The following is a 25,128-nucleotide window of genomic DNA, read 5'->3' as shown; positions in this document are numbered from 1 at the left end:
ACTTGTGTAATGCTTTAGCACGAAGATTATGAGGTACTGACAACCAGTGACAATGAATTACAACATCATTGTGCCTATTTCATAATATTACCATCCGTGATGACCTCTGGCATGCCTCTCAGAAACACAGACAGCTCTAATCTGCTGGCCTTGATTTATGTATAAACTTGGCACACTAAATCTGGGTATAAGCTTATGTGGGCGTGGCCGTCAATGTGAATCCTGTTCACAAGGGAACATATATCATTATGATTATCCTGTGAATGGTCTTTGGGGGTTTGCATTAAGGGATCATACCAGTCCATTTGTTTTAGCCCCATAAATACAAATTGATTACATTTTTGCTGAAAATGCATGCTGTACAGATTTAGCTTTTAATGCTTCTGCACTTCCAACAGCTGTGCCTGGAGGAAGCTTTGGATAACATTTTAAGTGTTTTAAACAAATGTCAACTTAGACACAAAGGTGAACTGCTCGTCACAGTTCAAGCTCACTGTTACTTCATGTCTGTCCCATTCTTAAGAACCCCTGAGGTTATGACCTCAAACTGGGCACAAATATCAACTTGGACTCAAGGATGAACAGATTTAGATTTAAAAGTTGTAGGTCATGGTCACAGTTACTTCAAGTCTGTCCAATTCTTAGAAATCTATAGCTTGAAATTTTGTAAAAACAACAATTTGGACTCAAGGATGAACTGAATCAATTTTGAAGCTCGTAGGTCAAAGTCATGTAAACCTCACATCTGTCCCATTCTTAAGAAAATGCTGATGGAGTATCTCTTTGAATTTTGCACAAACACTTAACTTGGACTCAATGATGAACTTATTAGATTTTGGTTGCCAATGGTCAATATCAAGGTCAAAGGATCATACGATAATTTAATTTAGCCCCGCAAATACAAATTGATTAGATTTTTGCTGACCATTTTTAAATCCATGCTATACAGATTTAGATTTTATTGCCTCCACACTGGCAACAGCTGTGCCTGTAGGAAGCTAGGGATACCATTGCTGGTGAGAATCACCTTTTAGTCACATTCAATACAGCCTTTTAATGTACAATTATATCAAATGTTATTTTAGTGTGCATTTAGACATATTAGATTGATGTATTTAATGAATAACTGGGTAAAAAAATCAACATGCAACATACAACTCTTGTCATATTACATTCACTGCCAAGTCTCCTTTCAAACCTTTGGCCCACTGAATCACTCAGGCTCCTGTTCCTTCCACCACCAGCATACCTGACACATATTAAACCATGAACATTTTCTTGTGCTTGTCTTTGTGGTAAGAGGTGGTGCTAAAGTACAATTTCATGCCAAAACTGGTTGCAAAATTGCACCTTTTACTGCATTTATCTGCATAAACACAACCCCTGCTGTGTCCTTTCACCCACTCAGAACAAGATGTCACTTCAGAGCCACACTATTGCCAGAAAGATTAAATGAATTAAGGCTTCCCATTGCACCTGTGTTTGCTCTGCCACCATGAAAACAAAGCATTTTATACTTCAGCCAGATGAGGGAATTATCCGTAGTCAGATTACTAAAACATGTACATAAGTACAATTGTGCTCTTTTGAATAGGAACGCACAAAAGGAGTGTGCTCAAGTCCCAAAGACAACCTTGAGAAATGATTTCATACTTCAGGAGAGCAGGACTCATCTGATGATCCTGGGAATAAAATGTTATGTTATCTTTGAAAACAGACTTATAACCCCACAGGAACAACACTGGATATGACACAGAATAAACATTTGTGTATATAAATTATTTAACCCTTCACATAAACACAATTTAAGTTTAAGGTTGGCATTATTCTACATTTTCCTAATTGGAAAACCAACACTGTGATTGTTAGAAGTCTAACAGTACTTAGGTATCCAGCCACAAGTCCTTTATTTGTCCAAATAGTCTTTTAAAACACTCCTTTCCTTTTTAAATGGCTGGGCACATCATTCAGACAGGAGTTGAATTATGTCTTTATTGGGGAATATTTTCAGCTGCAGATAGCTAAACATTTGATGCTACTAAATAAAAATGTCACTGTAACGTTGTTTATGGGATTTACTTAAAAGTACAATGCCCATGGGGTTAATTGATTTGTTTTACAGCTAGAGGTATGTTTCTTGGATGAATAAGATATATCATGCTTTTGACACTCAGACAATATGTAGGCAAATCAATTTATTGTTTGTTTGGTCTTTTCATGGGTTCTAGTGGCAATAAAAATATATAAAATATTGGCAGCCTCCTTAAAATCTCAGTTCATGTTTTAGTGAAGTTTTAACGTTTTTTTGGCTGGTTAGTTGAACCCCTTGGCTGTAATAAAAAAGAGAGGAGTGTGAATTACTTGATTGCCACCACCAGTCTCATATAAATGAATGATCAAGCTGAGATGGAGGGGGAGAGGGAGAGAGGGAGGGAGAGAGAGAGAGAGCGAGAGAGAGAGAGAGAGAGAGAGACTCTGCCAAGTGATTCTACAAGGAGAGAACATGCACTTCCTCTTTGAAAAAACCCTCCCAAAAAACTGGGACACCGTTCCTGAGGGTGTAAACAACACAAACAGCGCAAAGACAGAAACACACAGAGAGCAGAAGCAGCTCTATACCTGGAGACACCTCCACCATTCTTCTTTCTGTATGTACACTGTTACAATACTGTACAATGAGCTGCTATTTATTTCTCCCTGTGTGTACTTGGACTTGTGTGTGTGTGTGTTTGAGAGAGAGAGAGAGAGAGAGAGACAGAGAGTGACAGAGAGAGAGAGAGATGTCTGCTATATGCTTGTCAGCTTGTTGCACAGGGCAGACTGCTGGCTTGCCTGACAAGAAATGACTAGCCAATCTAGCAAAAATCTGGCTGCCTTGACACCAATCTGGCACCAATTTAAGGATCAACAGCAGCAGAGTGGACTCACACACACAGACACACACACCCATACTGAGAAGTAAACCCCATTGATCTTGGTGTGGGTGTTTTGGTGGTGGTTTGCTCACCATCAGGCTCTCCTACAATGTTTTTTTTTATGTAGTTTGAGTGCAATTTATTTGTTTCTCTTGCAGACTTCACTGTGTTCTTCAATGATTTATACCAAAAGGCTGTTTGCCACTCCAGGCATGGCTTTCTTGGTGTGTGTTTTTCCAAACTGACCCCAGTGAACCCAGAGTTTGAGTACCATGCCTGCAGTTTACAACCAGTTTAGGCCGGTGCTTCTTTACTGTTTTACACCACATCTTCAAAACCCATCAAAACTCACCCAACAAATAATAAATGATTAGATAAGTTTAAGATTTTAATAGAAAAATCAACAACATTTTTTCACTATTTTTTTTAACTTGATGGTTACCAGAAACCGTCAGCCCTTGGGAGTGTTGGTCTATTTTGGCCATTTTGGAGTTTTTATTTTGTTTGTACCACTTAAAAATGTTTACTATGCCATGTTGGTATAATTGTTTTCAGCACAACCTCAACCATATGACCTGACAGTTATTTCCTTCACTTTTGTCTTACTGGATCAACGTTTTGAACACAAAAAAAACAACCTAAAATCAGATTTTAGAAATGATTGTTTTTTAACTTGCATGCTCAGTGAAGAATTTTGAATGTTGCAAATGTGAACACAGGTTTCAAATATTACTAAAGAGGTAAAATTAGTTAGTTATATGTTTTTATACAAAATATATTTTACCAAACCTCTGTACTTTAGAGGGAAGTTAACGGCATGTCTCGACATTGCTTCGTTTTTACGTTGTAACGTCATGAAGAAGTTGGTGATTTGATCCCGCCAGCACGATCGCTGACTCCAGAGAGAATTTGTTGTTTAGTCAGAAAACAGAACTTTTAAATCTTTAGCTTGATTTTCTGTTTTCTTACTACTTTAACTTGTTCCTTAATGCAGTTTGTTCTCCCAAGTAAATTAATATCTATATATTTATTTGCTAACTTTTCTTTTATAAAGTTAGGAAAGCAGTGTTTTAGTCTAGCCTTATCACTTCCACACAGTAAGGCATACAGTTCCTTCATTTAAGACTGGTGTCAGACTGAAAAAGTTACATTGTTGCATCCCTGAATATAACAGAGGTGATTATAATAATGATTATTATAGTATATCAATATGACATCTAAAATATAAAGAATATTTCATTAATTTTATTTGCAACTTTGAGCTGTATTTCTATAATGTGTTTGCATCATGTTATCTGGATACACATGTAGTGAGTTGTCATCTGCGCTCTCCCCCTCTGCACTCAGTCTACTTGAACGAATAATGAAATAAAATGTCTCTGTCTCAGGATAATGAAAAACCTCCCTCTCTGCAGCCATAAAACAGTGAGCCAGAAGCTTGCAATCCAAAGCCTGACTGCAAATTTACTGCATGAAATATGACTTTATTTTAATGTATTCCTATCACACTGTTTGCATACAGTCACCTCAACATGCTGTCGTTGCAATACTTTGCTTTTTAGCCCATAGTGATCAAAGAATATATGTTTTACTGAAAGAGTGACAAAAAGCACCAACACCTTTAAGATATTTGGCCACCAGAAGCACTTAAGTGTTCAATAAAGTTTCCCTGAAGGCAGAGACCCTTTAACACTGGACCAGGACAGCTCCCCCGGCACATTACACACACACATAAACACACATACAATTCAAGCTTGGAAATGTAACACAGAAGTGTTGCTATTCTCAGTGGGAGACGAACCTGTGGCATGCAAAGTCCAATAAAGATTTAGGTCACAATCTGGGTAAAAAAAGACATCCTAAGGGCGTCGCAGTTATCTGGAAGCCACATAAGAGACTCTATACAAGTGTTAAGTGAATTCAACGACAGTAAAACAGCAACTCAGGCTGAGCTTCACCAACAAGGACTCATTTAATCGATAAATTGTAATCATTTTTTACCCAAATTAGGTTTAAAATGTGTAACTCAGCAGTGTAAATCAAAATTAAATGCAGTGTAATCAATCTGGAGATGCTTGCTTACCCAAATTGTAATAAATTAATAATAAATGTTAATGCTGTTTGGAAACCCAGGACAAGACCTGTGCTTTGAAGCCAATTGTCATTGTGTGTAGTTACTTTTGGCTGCTCTGTATTCCTTTACAAAACGTTACATTCTTTACTAACTACACTGTAAAAAAGAAAAGTTATTTTACAGTAATTTACTGTATTATTTTCTTGTTTTTTTCTTGTTTTTTCAAATTCAATTGCCATTAAAAATCAATTACTTTTATTACGAATATTACCCGTAAACTAAAAGTTGAATACCATGGGACATTATAGAGTTTTTCAGCAATATTTAATTGCTTAATGGCCTAGAACTTTACAATTACAGAGAATTCTATGTAAAAATATATTATTTTAATATATTTAAAATATATATAAATATATATTTTATAGTAAAACTTTCAATTTAATGTAAAAAAATGTGGGTTATTCTACAGAAATATGTTGTTAAAAATTTTTAATTATCTGTATTTTTAAAGAAATTATCCAGAAAAAAATAATGTGTTTTTTAGACACTTATTTTATTATTAATTTTATTTATTTTTTACAGTGAAGCTGAAAGGTCAGTTAGTAAGCGTTCAACTTCTTACCAGCTGAACTGGTGTCTTTTTTAGGTCTCTTTTTAATGATATAGAAATATCATGATTTACTTAATTTTCTGAAGTCAGTAGATTATATTAAATATCAGTGGATATAGTCGGATTAGTGCATCCCTAGTTATATCACTGTCTGTGCTTTTTTTTTAAAATATTCATAATCATAATTTAAAGCTGCTTTTCTCCGAATCATTCATGAAACCTGGTATTATTTGTAAATGTCTCCATCAGTCCTAGCTAATAATTTGTCACAGCTCGTCTGATACAACATTTGAGTCAGTGTTGCAGAGCATGACAACATGCACTTATGCTGTCTGTAGATCCAAGAATCTGTGAAGACAAAGAGCAAAGTCGAGGAATATTCTTTGACTTTGTGACTTTGAAGCTCAGCCAGGACGTGTCCTTGATCATACTTTGACTCCTGCCCTTTATCTTCATACTGTCAAACTCAAACCTGCAGCCTAATCACTGTGGAATACCAAATACAGCCTTCAATATATCAGTTTATGACCTGGTTGCAATGTTCACATTGATAAACCTATATAAGCAGAATCAAAATAAGAATTATCTTTTTGTCCTATCAGCATATATAATACAGTCATATGTATTCAGAGGCAAAAATCCAAAAAAAGGAAAAGAGAAACTGTAAATCGTCTGTGCACACGATCCATCCAGCTGTTTCCCGGTGACTCCCCTCATCTGGTGGCTGTCTCCTCTTCCTCCTCTGGGTTTGATAATCAGACAGGTCCGCTGAAGCCCCCATTGTCTGCACACACTGCAGACGTGACTCTTGTACATATGAGAGCGGCTTTGCATTGTGAATGCAGCTCAGCTTTCTGGAGGTTGACCTTTTTCCATGGATTAATAGGTTTTATGCTGGCAGCATTAATAAACAATTTCTCCGTTTCCACAGTGGGGTAGTGAGCAGTCACCCTGAATATTAATGTGCATCGCCCTCCCCGCAGCAGCCTCCTCTCACCTACTTTTAGGCGGTCATGCTCGGCAATCACGACCTGTTTTGTGATTTTTTTTCCCAAAGGATGTTTGTTTCAGAGTGACTCTCTTTGCTCTCTTGTCTTTTAAAGCCTATTCACTCTTTTATTTAACTCCCACTCTCTCCATCTGCCTCTTTCCATTTGCCTCTTTTTTATGTGTTATTTTCCTGTAGAAACTGTATTTCTCCCAGGGCTGCCCCTTCCCCTCAAACACACTCTCTTATCTCTCTTCGCCAATCTACCTTTTTTTTCTTTTCATTCACGTGATTGTTCATTTCTCCGTTTTATTTCTGTCGCTGTCTTTTTTTTTTTTTTTGCCCTGGTGACTGGCTGATTATGTGGGGCTGAGCAGTTTTGGCCCTCACGCTGTCTGTGGCCAAGGTCAATTATGGCCTTCCCCTTTCAGAGCATGGAGCCACTGATGTGCAGCGCCGGGGCGGGGGAGATCGAGTGGGAAGAAAATCAACCGTTTGGTGCCTCAAAAATGATTTGATTTGCCACTGGTGTGAAAGTGTGCTGTGTCCAAGCCTCACTCCCTCTTTCTCTTCTTCAATGTCACCCATATTTTTACAAAAAATATCAGTTTGACGTTGGGTAGAAAAACAGCAAGCAACTCTCTCTTATTTGTATGTATGGATACAATTGAGATACCCAATTGACACTGACATATTGTCACCTTATTATGATAAAAGTTGCTTATTTACACATCAGAAAATTTCTGAGAAATGAGTGAAGCATCACAAATGAGGACTTAAAGGAAAAATCTTTCTTTTTTGTGACAATAAATGACATTTGACACTCTTAAAATGCAAACAATGCATCTGAAGTCAGCTGCCTTCACTGCTCTGATCTCCACATCTAACTGATGATGATGCATCTTCCACAAACAAACCACCTTCACTTTCTCTGACTCCTTAAACAAACTGACTCCTTAAAGCTTTTTTGCACGTCTATGCGAAGGAGTTTGATTAGCCACAATTATGGCCTTGGAAGCGGTTGTGTGATTGCTTTGACTCAAGGCTGTTTTGTGTGTGACGTACAAGCAATCAGCGCCGGGCCGTACCTGGACCCGCGATCGAAATGTTGTGTCTAATTACGGCAGCCAACAAACCTGCAGTGCCGCTCACCTGACGAGGGAAAAAGTATAATTAATTACCTCATTGAGGCAACTCAGGGAACCATGAAGGTAAAACTGTTTTCCTTCTAATCGGCTCAGCAACAGAGTTTGCTTCAGCATGAAAAGAGCATGTTTAAACATTCTTTCAGGGAACAAAGGTTATTAGGTTTAACAAATGAAGCAGTGAAATTAAGACATTTATTCTGTGTTGTGGGCTCAAGGCAAGTCATTTCAGGCAAAAACAATTTACGAGGATTTGGGCTGTTTTTCTCCAATATGATGTCTTCTTTCAGAATAGTTGAAAAGAAAACATCAAAAACAAACATTTAGGTGTGTATATTTTACTATATTTGATCTATTTGTGTCTGTAGATTTCTCCTAAATTCACTTAAAGTTAGCATTTTATTGCAACGTGTAGTACTGCAAACAGTTTAAACCTCCTCATCACAGGCATCATTAGAAAGCTCCCACTCTCCTGCAAAATATATGTTTTACATGTTCTATACTGTTGTTGATATGAATAAGATTCAATATTTTGTCTTCAAATAGTCAATAGTCACATTAAGAATGTATGAAATCTTTAAAGGCCGTTTTCTCAAAATTAGTGTTTTTCTAATGCTTTAAGCCATAAATCTCAAGTTCAGCTACACTTACAGCCACCAAACTTATCAGTTTTATTCCTAACTATATTCTGAAGGTTTTTACAGAGGGGTTTGTCTATATATCATTCATACCCTGATTTATGGAACATTTTGTTCCTAAAACATGATGAAAATTTTTTTTTATGGCTCTTGACATTTCTGATTTATGAAGTGATAAAAAGAGATAGCCCAATTTCCTTCTGTAAAACACTTTGAATCTAATACATCAACAAAGTAAGATACTAACTTTAAAATCCTCTTTATCCAATGTCCAAATGTATGCCCTGGAATATGTGCAAATTAGTGCATATTTAATGAGTTCACTCCTCATTTGCATATCTAAACATAAAATAAAAAAATGAAAAAAAGTATTGTGGGTGGCTGTGGCTCAGTTGGTAGATCGGTCGCACACTGATCGAAAAGTTGGTGGTTCGATCCCCGACCATGGCAGCCTACATGTTGAAGTATCATTAAGCAAGATATTGAACCCCAAATTGTGCCCTGCATTCATCGGTGTGTGAATGCATTCCCAATGGTGGCAGGTATGCCCTGGTAGCCTCGGCCACCAGTATGAATGGGTGAATGAGCGTAGTGTGTAGTGTAAATCGCTTTGGATAAAAGCGCTATATAAGTGCACTCCATTTACCATCCATATTGTCTTAATGTAAATAACAAAGTTATTCATGGTGATATCTATCTATCTAAATTCATTGTAGTGTCTCCCCTTAAAATCAAGCATCCAAACAGGACACAGACCGCCCATCATGACAACTTAGACATAATAAGCAGCCGTTTGATAAACTGCTGCCTGCCGCTGACACACAATAAATCTTAATGTGCACGATAAAATGAATAACGACGGGGTCGAGCCTGTGCGGCGTCCAGAGGGAGTGTTTATTTATATGATATTAAACATGCCAGACTGCCTCGTGTTCAGGGTTTTTTATCATGTAAAGCTCCGTTTTTATTGCTTCAGTCTGCTGCGTGTCGGCCTATCAATGCATTTCCCCGCTCAGCTGTTGTGGTCTGCTACAAAAGCAGCATTAATAGTTTTGATCCTAATCCCTGCATTTGCCACTAGAATAGTCTGAAGTTAATTCTCTTGTGTAATGTAATCGCTGGCGAGACAAAGCAAAATCAGGATGTAGGGTTTCCTAACAAATATGCCACGTAACAGACCCCCACCCTGACCTCTCCCTGTCAGCTTCTCACTGTAATTTGCAACGTGAGTGACATCTCCGCCGATGCTGTTGTTATGCATCGTGCATTTGCGCCTTCCTCTCAGAAATGGCCCATGAGTCCTCAATCAAGGATAGAGAGGACACTTTAAATACAGCCGCGTGCTCCTCAGGATCATTACGGTTCATCCCAAGTGTCTCTCGACTCCTTCCTGCTCAGCTCTGCTTTCAGCTAAATGCTGTCTGGAGGATAATCTCTGACAGGAGTAATTCACCAAAGGGCTAATTACACCGTAATCATGGCCTGGTGTGTCCTGTGTTCAAAACTGAGCATTTGGCCCATAAATAACATCTTGTGCAGCTACAGTGAAGGAGATTTACCCAGTGAAACATGGAGATGCTGCTGGAAATCATACTGAGAGATTTTTTCACCACCTTGGACTGGAAATATTTCAACAACTTTTTGATTGATTGCAATTGAAATTTATCCAGATATTCATGGTGCCCAGAGGATGAATCCTATTCAATTTGGTGATCCTTTACTTTTCATCTTTCAGAAGGTTTGGTACAAAATTTGGTATTAATTTTCTTCTCATTAGTTTTGAGACAGTGTCACGCAGGTTGCAGTGACAATCTTAGTTTTCAAAAACAATTATAAATAAATAAATTATAAATTATATATTTTCCTTTTGTAATTTAAATTTACAAAAATAATTCATTAGAGGGTGTGTTTATTATTCTTTTTTTGCTACTTTTTTCTGCCTTTCACTTGTATCTTTGACTCTATATTTATTATGTTTTCTTCCTGATGTGTTTTGTTTTTATTAACCAGTGGTGGAAGAAGTATTCAGATCCTTTTTTACTTAAGTCAAAGTACTAATACCACACTGTGAAATTACCCCACTACAATTAAACACATTCAAAATTTACTTCAGCAAAAGTACAAAAGTATCAGCATCAAAATGTACTTAAAGTATCAAAAGTACTCATCGTGCAGAATGGCTCCACTCAGATTGTTTTATTATTATTGGATTATTATTATTGATGCATTTATGTGAACGGTGTTTTAATTTCCTCAAGTTAAGGCTCATTCTAACTACTTAATATACTGTTATTAGGTCACTTAAATCACTTTAAATTTATCTTTTTTTATGGTGAATCTTGACCTGAAAAGTAACTTAAGTTGACAGCTAAATGTAGTAGAGTAAAAAGTACAACATTTGCTTCAAAATGTAGTGAAATATAAAGAAATACTTAAGCACCTCAAAATTGTACATTAGTACAGTACTTGAGTAAATGTACTTAGTTACATTTCACCACTGATAATGACACACTGTAAAGCACTTCAAGTTACCTCTATTTCTTTTTAATGTCATACTGTGAAACACTTTAACTGTATTTTATATATGAAATAAATAAAGTTAATACAATTATTGTGAAGGTTTAATTTAATTTAGCAGATAAATTAATAAAAAGTTTTCTGTAGATGGGGAGATGACACTAGCCACATCAAAATCACCCTACAAAATCAAAATATAGCTTATTTACTTCAAAATTGTCCTTAATTTGGGTCCCTGGAGGTTCTCCCTCAGGGTGCCAGTCGCTGACATTGAAAGCAGGATGCATCAGAGGATTTTTACATCCAACTACTGTCAGTAGTTCTGTGAGCCAGCTCAGTGTGAGCTGCTCACAACAGATGTGGTGAAACTCTCCATTATGATGAGTGCACATTGATTAATGCACCCCCGATGAATGCCTTTTATTTTTAGCTTGGCAGGGCAGACAATGTGGAAACGCTTTTTATTACCCTTCTGGTTTGGAGATGAATGGGCAACAGCAGAGAGAGATGTGGCGCCTCTGTGTTCATTTGTCAATGCCAGATTGAGGTGTAAAGGATGGAGGAGTCACTTGATTAGTTCTTTCATTATACGCACAAAGTTCAGAAGCCAGTCGTAGACAAATTGCTAATAGAAGATGTAGTATGTGGAGAAAATGAGCCCATTTGGGTTTTACCAATTAAGAAATGTTTGAGGAGTGTCCGGCTAGACATTGGGGGGAGAAAAGTGCTGATATTTCCAGTGCCAGGGTGCCGGGGTCAGTGCCTAACAATATATACTTTCTGCTGGGAACACGAGCTAATTGACTAAACGAGTGCTCTCATATTTGATGTCAAGGTTAAGGCCAAGGAGAGGATGAGAGTTGCATTTCATCAGAGCAGGTCATTAGGCTCAGCTTGAGACATGATTACATCGAGATCGACTCTGCCGCGCTAATCCTTTTCACGACAGGTGGAAGTATGAAGTCCTGCCGAGGCATTTTCTGCGCCTGCCGGAACATTATTCTATACATCGTGAGCGGCATTTTGTCCTGGTGACCTCCAGAAAAGTTCAAATCCTCCTAATCCGTCTGGTGCTTGTGTCTGTCTCCGCAGGAACTCTTTACAGCGGAGTGCAAGTTCAAAGAGTCGGTGTTTGAGAACTACTATGTGATCTACTCGTCCATGTTGTACAGACAACAGGAGTCGGGGAGAGCTTGGTTCCTAGGGCTCAACAAAGACGGCCAAGCCATGAAGGGGAACCGAGTGAAAAAAACAAAACCAGCTGCTCACTTCCTGCCCAAGCCATTAGAAGGTATGTACTGTCACAGACCCTCAGAGAGAGTGAGATCAGGTAATGTTTTAAAGATGCAGAGACTATTAGGGTTTATTAAAAATTCATGTCTGAGGATAGGAATAAGTAACCCCTTTGAGTTCATTTTTGTTTTTAAATTAATTTTAAAAATGATATGAAATAAATATTTATTTTCAGGAAAGGTGTGGTTATATTCTTTATTTTTATCTTATTTTTCAACAATTTCCATAAAAAAAACTGACCTTTATTCCAATTAGTGTGGGCACTGTATTCTCAATCCTACATATATCATCCTACTGTTTTAAATGCTCAGGAAACAACCAACTGTGTAAAAAAAATAGTCCCTAACAAATGCTCTTTTTCTTCTGTTTTAGTAAAAAAAATATTTTCAAATCATTTTTTTTTTCAGGACAGGTGTGGTCATATTCTATATCTCTTCTTTTCTCACAATTTCCATACAAAACTGACCTTTATTCCAATGAATATGGGCACTGTTTTTTAATCATCCCACATGTACTATCCTACTGCTATAAATGCTCATTTAATAGCCACATTTGTATATATCCACAAGTAAAAAATAATCCCTAAAAATGCATATATATACTAACTTGATCTGTTTTATATTTTTTATATTTATTTGGAACTGATGAACTTGGGGCTAATTTTGAATCATTTGTTGAGATTAAGAAAAATACAGAATATCACCAGCTGTATCCTTTTAAGGGTCATATCTAAGCTGGTACCTTCCAGGACACAACCATCACATTAAGGTGGAAGCAAAACTGAGATGGATTTGTCATATTTTAGGCAAACAAAACTAAAGTTGTCGCACTCGCCTCAAGGGATTATAATAATTCAGTGTTTTGGGTGACCTTTAAAACAAAAAAACGGGTGAAAGTCGGCTTACAGCAATCATAGCACAGAAAATATAGTATAAGCTGTATAAAAAACTAGTTTAACAGCTTTCTGTTTTGTTTTTACTTACTTAGGGAGACTCGAGGGGCAACATTTCCTCCTCATTTTGTCTTCACTTTTTAATGCCTGGAGGAGTTTTTCAGCTGTCAACACTGTGCAGGAGACCTTGTTACTGTACAAACTACACTAACAATGGTGTCTTGTTGCAGTAGGAGACATCTCATTTAAGTTGACACATGAATAAATCTGGATGTATTTGGGTAAAAAAAAAGTAGAAAACTAAAAACAATGAGCAATGTGCCATTAAAAGACAGATATCCCATAATATAAGACATGATCCAATATCATAAGTAATGGTACAACTATATGAAGCAGCTATGTCATATTTTTGTACCATTGTGCTGATTCACTGTTTTGCTACAGTAAGCTTGTACAGTGTAGGAGGCAGGACAGCTCTGTAAGTGAAGTATGAAATGTTGATAGTCCAGCAGATGCCACCATCACTCTCGTCAGCTAGCAGCCTGATTGCTTCCCATCATTTAAACATGGAATCAAGTTGAAGTGTCCTGTCAAGGCAGCTGTAGTGCCGTGGCTGTATAGTGGAGGATAATGAGACACTTTTAGCTGTTTTGTTGAAAAAGCATGTGCTTAGATTGAGAATCAGCTCTGATGGAGACAGAAACAGGTCAGGTTGTTAGCATGAAGCCCAAAGGCAAATAATGTATCAGCTTCTTTCTTTCTTTCTTTTTTTTCCTTCTTTGAAGGTTTTGAGGAATTTCTGTCTGTATAACAAACTTTGAAAATGTACTGAAGAGCAAGTATTGTTTGGGGATAGATCTCCTTAAAGGGACAGTTCACCCCAAAATCGAAAATACATATTTTTCCTCTAAACTATAGACCTGTTCAATCTTTATTGTTGTTTAAGTGTGAGTTGCTGGGTGCTGGAGATGTTGCTCATAGAGATGACAGATAACGATACATTAGTGAGTTTTTAGGTAAGGCAAAAATATATGTGATCTTTTCTACAACACAAATTGTGTTTTTTATACACACAGCCAAGTATGAAATATGTGGTTTTAAAATGAGCAGCATTCTCTGTTTTAAAACACTGGTGGTGTGTCTGTTGAAGGCGCTGATATCTGATATCCAACTTCTATTATTTTGTACCTTGAAAAAAATTGTTTCCATACAAATCTCTGATTTTACTTTACCCAGACTTTAAGGTACAAAATTGTCATCAGCGGTACAAAACTAGTCTCTATATGGTACAAATCACAAGGATACGAATAATTACCCATTGTTGAGAGTACAAAACTGTCCCAGTGATAAGCCATTTTACTGCTAATGGTACAAATTCAGCTCATTATTTATGAGATTGTAGATTGCACTTTGCTTTTATTGCTCAGAGATCCATAAAATACATTTGAAAAACTCAGCAGCAGTGTCTCACTCCAGAAATCATGACCAAGTTGCTTAAGACACTTTGAGCTTGTTGTGAGTAATTTTACGTACTGTAGGAACTATTTTCTTTGTAGTTTTGTCCTGGAAGGCAGACATCTCCACTGTCAATATCTCCAACACTAGGCAACTTAAACCAAAACAATTTGGATTGATAATATATTGTTAAATAGTTTATTGTTGCACTACAGGTAACAGGGAAAATATGACTTATTGATATGGTGGGTGAACTGTCTCTTTAAATACTTTTGGACAGACAAACTGAAAAGTGCAGAAAAGAGCTTCTTGCTAACAGCTTTTCTTATCTCTCTGCTTCCTCCCCTTATCGTCTGCTCCTGCAGTTGCCATGTACAGAGAGCCATCGTTGCATGATGTTGGAGAGACAGTGCCCAAGGCAGCAGTACCTCCCAGTAAAAGCACAAGTGAGCCGGCAGTGATGAACGGAGGTAAACCTGTAAGCAAGCCCGACAAGCCCGCCACATAGCCACACCTGACCAGTCTCCAGTGTGTGTGTGTGGGGCGGGGGAGAAACTTGACAGAGGCAGGGCTTTTTTTCCCCGACTAGACTCCAGACCCTCTTTTTTCTGTGGATCAGATCCAGGCAAAACCTCCCTTCCCTTCTTCTCTCGCTCCTCCTTCCTCTTTTCTCCGCCTCACCCTCCCTTTCTCCGGCTGTCTCGACATGGGCGCATGGATTCTGAGGCGTCCGTCCAGCACAGGAGGGAAGAGGACCTCTGCTCATGGAATGCCTTTTGATTCCTCTGAAACTGTGAGAATTCATGTGAATAACGTGTGTTTCACGACCACGCTCGTGGTACTTTGCTTGCTGACGGTTCATCCAAGAAACCCTCCCCCCCTCTCTATATGCCCTGTTGCAGCAGAGTCTGTGTACCTTCAGATCTATTTTCTATACCACAGTTCACCAGCTATGTTCTGGGATAGAGACTGTATAGATAGAGTAAATATTTGGACTGTCGTCCTCTATTTTTTACGAGTATGTTCCCCTCTCCCTCTCTTTCTATCTAGTCACACACTTTTCTCTTTGTCAAGTAACCTAGAAAAGATAAAAACATTTTGCAAGGGAGTTGTGTGATTTTCTAAGAAACACATTCACACAGATACGGCATAAAAACAAACATATATACAAACGAAAAAAATCCAAATTTTCGTCTCACCTACAACACACACTCACACTTAGACACACACACAAAGTTTGTGGGGGGAAAAAATCTGAGATGTTGCTTTTTACGGCTGATAAAAACAAACTGGAGGCTGGCAGATAGCTCCTGCAATCATAGTTGATGAAGTGCTAATTACCGCCACTGCAATCAATGCAAGGAGCTCCCTACACACATACAAACACACACACACATTTATAAACAGATGTGTGTGTGGGTGGGAGAGCGCTGTAAGGAATGGTGTATACATATCACTATCTAAGTCCCACCAGCGGTTCAGTCCGCCTTCTCTGGTAAATAGAAAACCTGAAGTCTATTTTTCTTTAATCTTATTTCAGAGCGTGGGCTCTAGGAATATCTCTAGGCCTTGTAGGCCTCTGTCCCTCACTCACTGACTTCTTTGGACTACGAGGCAAGGCTTGTGGCTTTGACTCAGATGGTCTATAACTGCAGCACTGGCAGCCATCTTAAGGCAGCGTCTACTTAAAGCCAGAAAACAACATGGCTGAAAACCAGTAGGCGACATTTATACTGGCTGCATCCCTATTTGGTTCAGCAAACTAAAGCATGGGCAAGGTCAATATTGTGTTCTCTCTTCTTGCAGCAGTTATACAAGAGATGGCTTATATTGTAACATTTTCACTGTATAAAACTTAGGGAAAATGACTATTATAAATCATAACTTTTTAAATGACTAGATATTGTTATTATTATGATTATTATGATTATTATTATTATGAGAGGATTTGTCTCCTAGCTCAGCATGCAGAGTCCAGTACTGATCATCTTGGCCTATCACGTGCCTGTTTGGACCTTGATTCCCGGCATGCAAAAACAGGTTCCCAGTCCCCACTGGGCCAAAGGTGCCTCACCCACCCGACACATCCATGTAGAGGACACGTAGCATTCTCCATTAAAAAGAAACCACACTCAGATGTATCCATTCTGAAATGACCAAAGTCTTTTTTCATCCCGAGACGAACTGATTCTTTACAAAAAAGAGAACAAATTCAATTCATCAAAGCTTTCACTGTGATAGCATTTCTTGTGTGCGGAGGAATCAAACCCTGCTCAGACCCCCCAAAGGTCTTCGACTGATGTCATTTTAGAGAAATACGTATACCTTGAATTAATCACATGCATGTATTTTCTATAAGGAACAAGGTATGGGTATGGTTCTTCACTCTGTGTAAGCTGAAGACATCTCGGTGTGGGAGTTTGAATGGGCATGTTGTAGGCTACAGCACACTCAGCTGATCTGAAGGTAACCCACTGCACTTTCTGTTCTTTCTGCATTTTCATCACGACTGTTAGCAGTTTATCAAATATCTTTATCTGATCGATCGATTTCTAACGTTTGTCTTGCTTTGATGAATTTTATCCTGATAGTTTTGTTGGATAAGGTTTAGAATATTAAGTAGTTTGTTGATGCCGTGTGCTGCTAAAAACTGCAAATATATTAAGAACTTGATTTGGTAAATATAATTTTCTGAGTTTACTGGGATTACACATGATCATTTCTTATTACAGCGCATCAAAGCACATTAGTTGGAATTCAATATTTGTCTGTACAAAGCTGTTAATAAGAAAAATAGCATACTACACACACACACAAACACACACACAAACGCACACACACACGCACATACATACACACACACACACACACACACACACACACACACACAGGAGCTGGAAACCACTGTTGTTGTATTTGAGGCTGATGTTCTGTCCTCATTACAGCCAATCATCCTCCACTCTTACAAACTCTACATGCTGGGCTGGCTGCTGCTCCAGCCCTGCAGTCCAGAGAACTGGCTCCTCCAAGGCTGACTTTATTTTTGTAAATGACTGGTGTGTAAATGTACATCTCTGTTTGGATCTCTGTAGCCACCATTTTGTTAGGGTTTGTCCTTATTTTCTCTCGTATACGGGTCGTGCGTGATGTCGTCTCCTGATACCGATCACGTTTTGCTTTGTCCCCCTCTTCCCCCCCCTCCTCCTCCTCCCTCTCTTCAGATGTGTTACAAGAATATTCTAGCAAACCTAGTTTCTTTGTCGCTTCTGTTTTTAAAACCCTCTTATTTTGTACGTTGTCCCATCTGTTGCATGGGGAGAGGATGGCATCGATGAACTGCATGTAGTAGGCTATGTCTATCAAGAACTGTTGGTATGTACCGCTAATTTTACATACATATATGCAACGAGTTTGTCTACACTATACAGTTTGTGTTTGTTGTATACACATATACAACATATTGAATAAAATATTTATATAAAGGTGTACTGTAACGTCAGTAACATACTTAATGCAATATAGTGTGCAGTATATTATTGCACCTGTCATTTTTGATGGGACAAAGAAAAACAGAGGGGGTTGGCTAGTTTAAGCATGAAAAAAGGCCAAAGTAGAATTTACATTAAATTTTCTTTGTGACTTCTTATCGGTCCTCTTTTCAAGTGGTGACTGAGCTCTTGTGTCAATGCAGCTCTCATCCCCTGATGCCACCTTTTGAAGTGACATGGACATCCAGCATGCCACAACTGAACTATGTATGCCCTCTCTTTGTTTCCTCCACTTAGGATTTAACCTTGTCACTATATGTGTGTCGAGTGAGAAATGTCCATCACGTACTCTTCGGTGTGTACCGTGTGTGGCTTTCATGGCAGATCGTGTGGTTTGATTTCCCGGTGGAGAAGAATAGGCACTATTAAAAATGATTTATTTTGAAAAAAATATATATACCATTGCAAGTATGCCCATTGGAGTTATGTCATGTTATATCTAAATTTGTAACCATGTATGATTAAGGTCTTCGCATTGTTTTCCATGCAAAATGTTGTGTCATGCGGCACATTTAATGTTTTATTATTAAAAAGAAATAAAAACCTCAAACAGTAAAGTCTGCCTCGAGCTTTCCAGTGAACTTTCAGTCCGGTTTGTGAACAACACACCACTTCATCCCCTGCAGTATGTAAATAATTCTTCCCTTTCAAACATCATGTACCTGCATCCTGTTATGGGTAGCCATCTGGAATATGTAAGCGTTCCTATATTATAAAGAAATATATATATACATGAAGCTGTTTTGACAATGTTTACATGGTAATATGTTTCTTTTACACCTACAATACCCAGTTTTATAAGGATCATTTGTAACCAGTACAATAAAAGAATGAATGCTGATATGCAGAAATACATCCATGTTTAGTTTTTTCTTCTTCTTCTTCTTCTTCCTCCTGTGGATTTCCTGGTCGTGGTGTTTTACCAACTTGGTCGTGACCATCGGCGGCGCTGCGGGCAGCCGGGCCTCTTGTCTCTGACAACAGTGTCCTCTTCCTCAGTACTCCGCTCCCACCCAGATTTCACAAGCGTTCCCCGTCCAGCCGTCCCAGCACTCACAGTTGCCGCAGTTACACAGCCCATTCCCTGTGAGAAGAAAAGCTGTGAATTAAGAGCTGTGCCATCATGCCTGACCTTTAACAAGGTTCCTCTTTTCACACCCTGCTTCCCTGGGTGCAGCAATCTGCTGGGGGATGAAGGGCTGACTACACTGCTCAGGACAGTTTGTGGCTCCCCTCTGCCCACACAGTGCAGGAGAAAACTCTGGTTTAATCATGAGAGGAAAGCTTTTAGATGTAATATATTTATTTAAATAAAGCCCAGATATCCCAAAAGTCTTCCTTTTATTTAACTGTGGTGGTGATACAGTGAAGTCAGACTGTCTTCTCCAGAAAAATATCTTATATGTTCAGCAGCAAGAGGAAAAATACTGTTTATTATAAGTCTAGACGATACGGAAGAGGATAAGGGCCAGACAGGGGGAAAAAAATTACGAGAAGAGGATTTTTTTTTTCATTTTGCAGTTTGAGACAAAAGTAAAAAATAAGAATAAAGTTTGGTAGAAGTTGGAAAGATATTTACAGATTGGTTGTTCCTGTGTCAATAAGTCATCAGAAGAGCATTTTCTATCCAGTAACAGCAACTGCAAGCTACAACCTTTTCATCAATTTCATAAAATAAGCAATAACCACAATATTTAAGGGTGTAGTAGGACTGAAAATCCCTGACACAAAAAATGAGCTATTCATGGTAGTAGCTACCACAAATTTGGGAAAATCTGCTTTTGTGTAATTTATGTGAATTTTTTAGACATATTTTAGGCGTACTGACGAAAATCTGGTTGTAGCTTGCAGTCTACTTTATTCTCGTCATTTTTACTTAAAAAAAAAAAATAATTATTAAGGAGGGTAGTACAACTAATTTCCACAAAAAAAATGGAATTTAGGTGCAATCTTCTGCAACCATTTCCTAACCTGAACTAAGTAGGTTAAGAGGCCTCAACTGTTCAACCAATAGGAAAGCCAGATCCACAACACACTAAAATTGGTTGTTTTCAGACACACGATACAACAACCGACTTTCTTTTTAGCAGTGACGACTTTTTCATTTAGGTAGGAAGACACTCAGAGTGGGATAACACCCTACCCTGAATGTGTTATAATCCTGCAGCCCCAAGCTACCCACGAGCTCCCTGAGCTGTCAGACAGAGGATGTGGGGGGTAAAAGGAGGACTCCTGCTGGCCTGCTGTCACACAGCTGAAAAGATATATCCACTGCGAAATATCACTGTGGGAGAGGACGGAGGAGTCTGAAGAGAGGAGAAGCGGTGTGATGGACAAAAAGTTGGATGAAAGTGCAGCAGAGGTGGGTAAGTAGTTGAGAAGAACAATAAAAGTCAGCTGAGCTACCTGTTGATCTACTGAATCCAGGGTGCAGGCGAGGCAGACCTCCCTCTCATTAAAGGATAAAGCTGGCCTCTCTATATATATTCTTCTTATTGTCAGTAAATCCCAGGGAAAGACCAAAACCAACAAAGTTGTCTTTCAAAAACTTCCAAGCTTCTCTGCTGCACCACAGGCCCAGAAAGCCTTACAGAAACGGGAGTAAATAGTGTATTTGTTGAAGAATTTGGTGCACTAATTAACAACCCAATTTAAAGGCAACCTAAGTAAAATTACTGAAGTATAATTTTAGGGTACTTTACTTGAGTATTTCCATTTTTTCTTTAGCATCTACAGTTCTAGTACATTTTGCTGTCCTTCCTCTTTTATATCTTCTGTCTGTTTCCAGGTTATTAGTTCTATTTTTACTTGGGTAAGGAAACATCAAAATACTTCTTCCGTCAATTGTTACGGAACCAGGACAGTGAATGTGGGACTAAAAATAAACTACAGCTTGTTTGTGCTCCCGGTAATGAAGAAATGTGTCACCTTACAGTTGTTGACAACAATGGAGCTCAAGGAGGAATAAGATATGCCAGACTTGGGATGCACGGATAATACTTGTTTTGTTTGAAAGTAATTCATTGTTGGTTTTGGAGTTTTAATGGAATTATTGACATTAAGGAGAGTTAGAGATATCTCCAGCTCAACCCAAGTTCACACTGGATACTCGTTTTTTCTAGTTTTCTACTCAACGTGACTTTAAATGGGAATTCACTCAATGCAATGTGATTTTGTTGCTGTATTTCAGTCAGACAACTCACGTTATGCATAAGCTGTTTATTGAACAATGAACATGTTAGATTTGGCGTCTAGGCTCCGAGCTCATCACTCCTCAGCCAGTTACATGAGGTATTCAGGAGTGATGTAGCAAATCCCCCCGTCGGAGCCTACAGGTGGATGCTGGGGTGGCGGTGGGGCTGATAAGGCAAGCTGTGATGCAGAAGCGGCATCAGCAGTAGCATAGGCATGCGGAGGGAGCGCTGGCGGATTACCTCAACTTAAATAGGCCGCCAGATAGATTGGAGGGTGTGAATTGGTTGAGGATGTATGAGGAGTGGGGTATGTCATATGTATGGCTCGCAGGCATCGCTTCATTACTTTTACAATTTTTCATGGTGTCAAAATGACCCTTGATCTGTGTTGCAGACAGACCTTTGTGTCTCTTTTCTGAAAAAGTCGCTGAAATTGTCATATTCTGTGTATTAAATTAACCAGCAAGAATTCCTAACATGCTGAATTTTCCAAATCTGTCATCGGTTTAACGTGTAATGAGAATCTACAGCTCTGAAAGGTCCATGAAATCTCCAGATGTAGAGTAATTTGTTGGCAAACTTTCCAAACACAATTTAGTTCCATTAACATCAGGTGAAAAACGACTCCATCACAGCTTTGACTGCTTTTACCTGCATATTCAAGACTTGCCTTTTCATGAACAACACCATTACATTAGAGTAGTTATCATGCATATGCTAATATCCACATATATATGTACTTACAGTAAGTAATATGGTAATTAGGAACATTTACCAAGTATTGCTGCACATTTCCTCCCAGTTTTTCACATTTTTAAGCAAAGTTTGTCTGCATCTGGATCCACTGATGCTCATTTGAATGACATTAAGTCTGACATTTGGAGGCATGATGAGAAACAGTTCTGAACAGCTGTCCAGATTTTGACAGGCCGCAGGGCAAAAATCATTATAAACATGTAGTGAGATTTTCCATTATCAGTGGGGAGAAGATGGCTCCTGTTGCCTGATATCAAACAGCAAAATCAACTCGTTAGACTCTGTTTCCATCTTCCGTCTGACATCGCCTCCACTCAAACCAATTTCTGTGAGGGAAAAGATTCAGTTTTCCCTAACCAATCACTATAGACAATATATCGCCTCGGTCTATCGTCATTTTGAGTGGACTGACACTGATAACACTTCCAATGTACAGGTTTTGCCGTAGTTTTAAGAGTGTAGCACAGTCGATATTTACAAAACATGCTTTTTTTTACTTCACTGACCGTTCCTCAAAAGTGAAGCCAAAACATTTTGATCGCCCCCTGGTGGCCGGCTCCACGTTAGCGGATGAGACAAGTGTCTTACTACAAAATTTACAAATTACGGCATTCTGTTTTGTTTTTCAACTTCTTTAGAATCAGGGTTGTAGTAACTTGCTATAAAACTGGAGTGTAGCATCATGATTGACCAAAAATAATAAATGATGCATGTTTGGGTGGGTTCTTCCACAGGTCTGTTTTGGATCTAGTCCCACATTTTGATCCCGTTTACACTTGGTTTTAAAATGTGTCTTGGGCGATCGGATCACAAGTGGACAGATGAGACACTCCAAGCGTGTCCAGCTGACCACTTGTGTTTGGATTCTTCCGCTAGAAGATGACATTGCACATTAATTAATTCAGATATCAACAATAACTTAAATTGCTAGTTGATATATTGCTAGCTATACCCTCATAAACAGCCCAGTACTGATATGAATCATCAAGTTTTCCTTTGACTGAATCTTCTGCTCAAATCGAGATTAGACATCTGATTTAACTTGCAGCATAACCATGTACGTACATCAATGCTCCTCTATATTTTTACAACCTCTGTCATCAAAACAACCAGCACACGACCTGCTTCAGTGACATTTTTTACTCTTATGTTCTTGTCACGGCATCAGGACACATCAGTGTTCACACTACAAAATATACATGAGGTCAAATGCATCCTAGACCACCTCTGCAAGTGGTTTTAGTGATCCGATAACAATGCGTCTTGGACCCTGTTTGCACTTGTGATCCGATCACCCAAAATGCATTTTAAAACTAAGTGTAAACGGGGTATTTGAAACCGTGTGTGTGTGTGTGTGTGTGTGTGTGTGTGTGTGTGTGTGTGTGTGTGTTTGTGTGTATCCGACTCTACCTGTGCAGATGAGGCCATCATGTTTGTCACACTCTCTGTCGTCGCACTCACAGTACTCTCCAGACACCCACGAGTCTTTGGTAGAGCAGATACATTGGCCACAGTGACAGGAACCTGCAACACACACACACAAACACAAACACACGCACAAAACTGTTAATTAACATTTCATTTCTCTCATCCAGGCTGAGAAACATCTTGATAGTGTAGATTTCTTTTTAACACCATCTCCTCACTGCTTGTGTTTTTAATAAATTCTGTTAGTATTATTTCCTGTAAATTCTTTATTTTACACAGAAGATTAATAGTGTTGGGCTGAGTGGATATGAGATGTTCCCTGGGGAAGTAGCTACTAATATACTTTTGCCACCAGGAAACCAATCCACCCACACTTTAACATCCTCTCTTCCCCATCAGTGTCTATTCCTCTCTCTCTCAAGGGCAGCAGCAGGATAATAAGGTATTAAAGATTGGTCGAGGGAAACAAATCTACCGCTGTCTGCTTCAGTTTTTTTTTCTCCAGAGCTCACACCCAGAGGTCCAGCAACTATGTTTTCAATCTCCCCAATTTCTATCAACATACAGCAGGTTACAGGAACCCTCTATGAGAGGTGGAGGCAGACGGAGAGAGGCAGACAGTGAGCAGTGAGGAGCAGAGGAGGAAATGAAATGGATGAGACAGAGGTGAGACGAGGGGAGGAGCTGAGGGAAGATTGTTCTGCTGTCTGAATGTAGCGGAGCGTGGAGAATGAACATGCTCATCTTCATTTTCACACCCTGCTCGGCTCTGCAGGGCTGGACCCACTGTGGTTGGTGGATTCGACGGCACACAGCAGAGAAGGAATCCTGTTGTGAGGTGTCATTTGCCGCCTAATGATACATACAATGTAATGTGCAGAATCTCATTACATTAAATGTATAGGGTGCAGTTGTCAGGCAGCTACATAGGGATGCAACTAATTATGATTCTTTATTATCAATTAACCTGACCATTTTGTTTTCGATGAACTGATTGACTGTTTAGTCTACAACATACCAGAAAATAGGGAAAACGCCCCAGAAGATTGTTTGCTTTGTTACATTTAAAAGACAATTTGGATTGATTGACTTGGGGTTGTATGTATTTATCCCCAGAAAGTGTATTTCAGTCAGCTACAATGGTGTATTAGGGCCACTCAGAATTTTCCAGAAAAAAAGAAAAGAAAAAATCGAGATTGATACACTTTGAAGGCTTGGGTAGACTTCATTACAGCACAAACGCCACATGCAGATATTAGTAAGGAGCTGCAACAGTTTGGACCATGACTGCATCAGGTAAGTTTATCTGTATTGCATTTAAGGAAGTTTGTATGTTAGAATTCATTCAGCAATGTTTTTTCTCGTACATTTGTGAATTTTTTCTCTGAATGTTGCCCCTGCTCCTTCTTTTTTACCTACAAGAGCCCTAATTCACCCAAAACTAACCAATCGAGGCAGCGGTAGAACAGTAACACGTATTATCTGCAATGTAAAATGACGTGTGTTTTTGTCAATTGAGTCTGGTGGCTTTAGCAAGAGCATAAAAACAGCTTCCATTACCCCGGCGTCAACTCAAGGTTAAGCAGTAAAAATACTTAAAATATAGCGTTAACTTAGCTGAAAATGTTTTTTTAGGTGACTAAAAACACATTTTGCTGCTGCCCCTGTCAAAAGT

At 38.7% G+C, this 25,128-nt stretch overlaps 2 protein-coding genes across 4 annotated transcripts in view; one reads left to right on the top strand and one right to left on the bottom strand.

Moving 5' to 3' along the window:
• fgf14 (fibroblast growth factor 14) overlaps positions 1-18,632 on the top strand; it is a 119,179-nt gene extending 100,547 nt beyond the window's left edge. For all 3 annotated transcript variants that reach the window (XM_059343539.1, XM_059343541.1, XM_059343540.1), the window contains exons 4-5: positions 11,980-12,178; positions 14,893-18,632. In XM_059343539.1, coding sequence (XP_059199522.1) covers positions 11,980-12,178; positions 14,893-15,035 — 342 coding nt within the window. In that variant the 3' untranslated portion in view covers positions 15,036-18,632. The remainder of the gene's footprint in view (positions 1-11,979; positions 12,179-14,892) is intronic.
• Positions 18,633-19,070: 438 nt separating this feature from the next.
• The window catches only part of itgbl1 (integrin, beta-like 1), a 49,649-nt gene continuing 43,591 nt past the window's right edge, over positions 19,071-25,128 (bottom strand). Inside the window, exons 10-11 of the mRNA XM_059343089.1 lie at positions 23,436-23,549; positions 19,071-19,159 (exon numbers count right to left, since the gene is read on the bottom strand). Of these exons, the coding sequence (XP_059199072.1) occupies positions 19,071-19,159; positions 23,436-23,549 (203 nt within the window). The remainder of the gene's footprint in view (positions 19,160-23,435; positions 23,550-25,128) is intronic.

The sequence above is a fragment of the Centropristis striata genome, chromosome 10 (genome assembly GCF_030273125.1).
Source record: "Centropristis striata isolate RG_2023a ecotype Rhode Island chromosome 10, C.striata_1.0, whole genome shotgun sequence".
Taxonomy (NCBI): domain Eukaryota; kingdom Metazoa; phylum Chordata; class Actinopteri; order Perciformes; family Serranidae; genus Centropristis; species Centropristis striata.
Note: the sequence above shows the minus strand (reverse complement) of the source record. Positions and strands in the feature narration are given on the sequence as shown.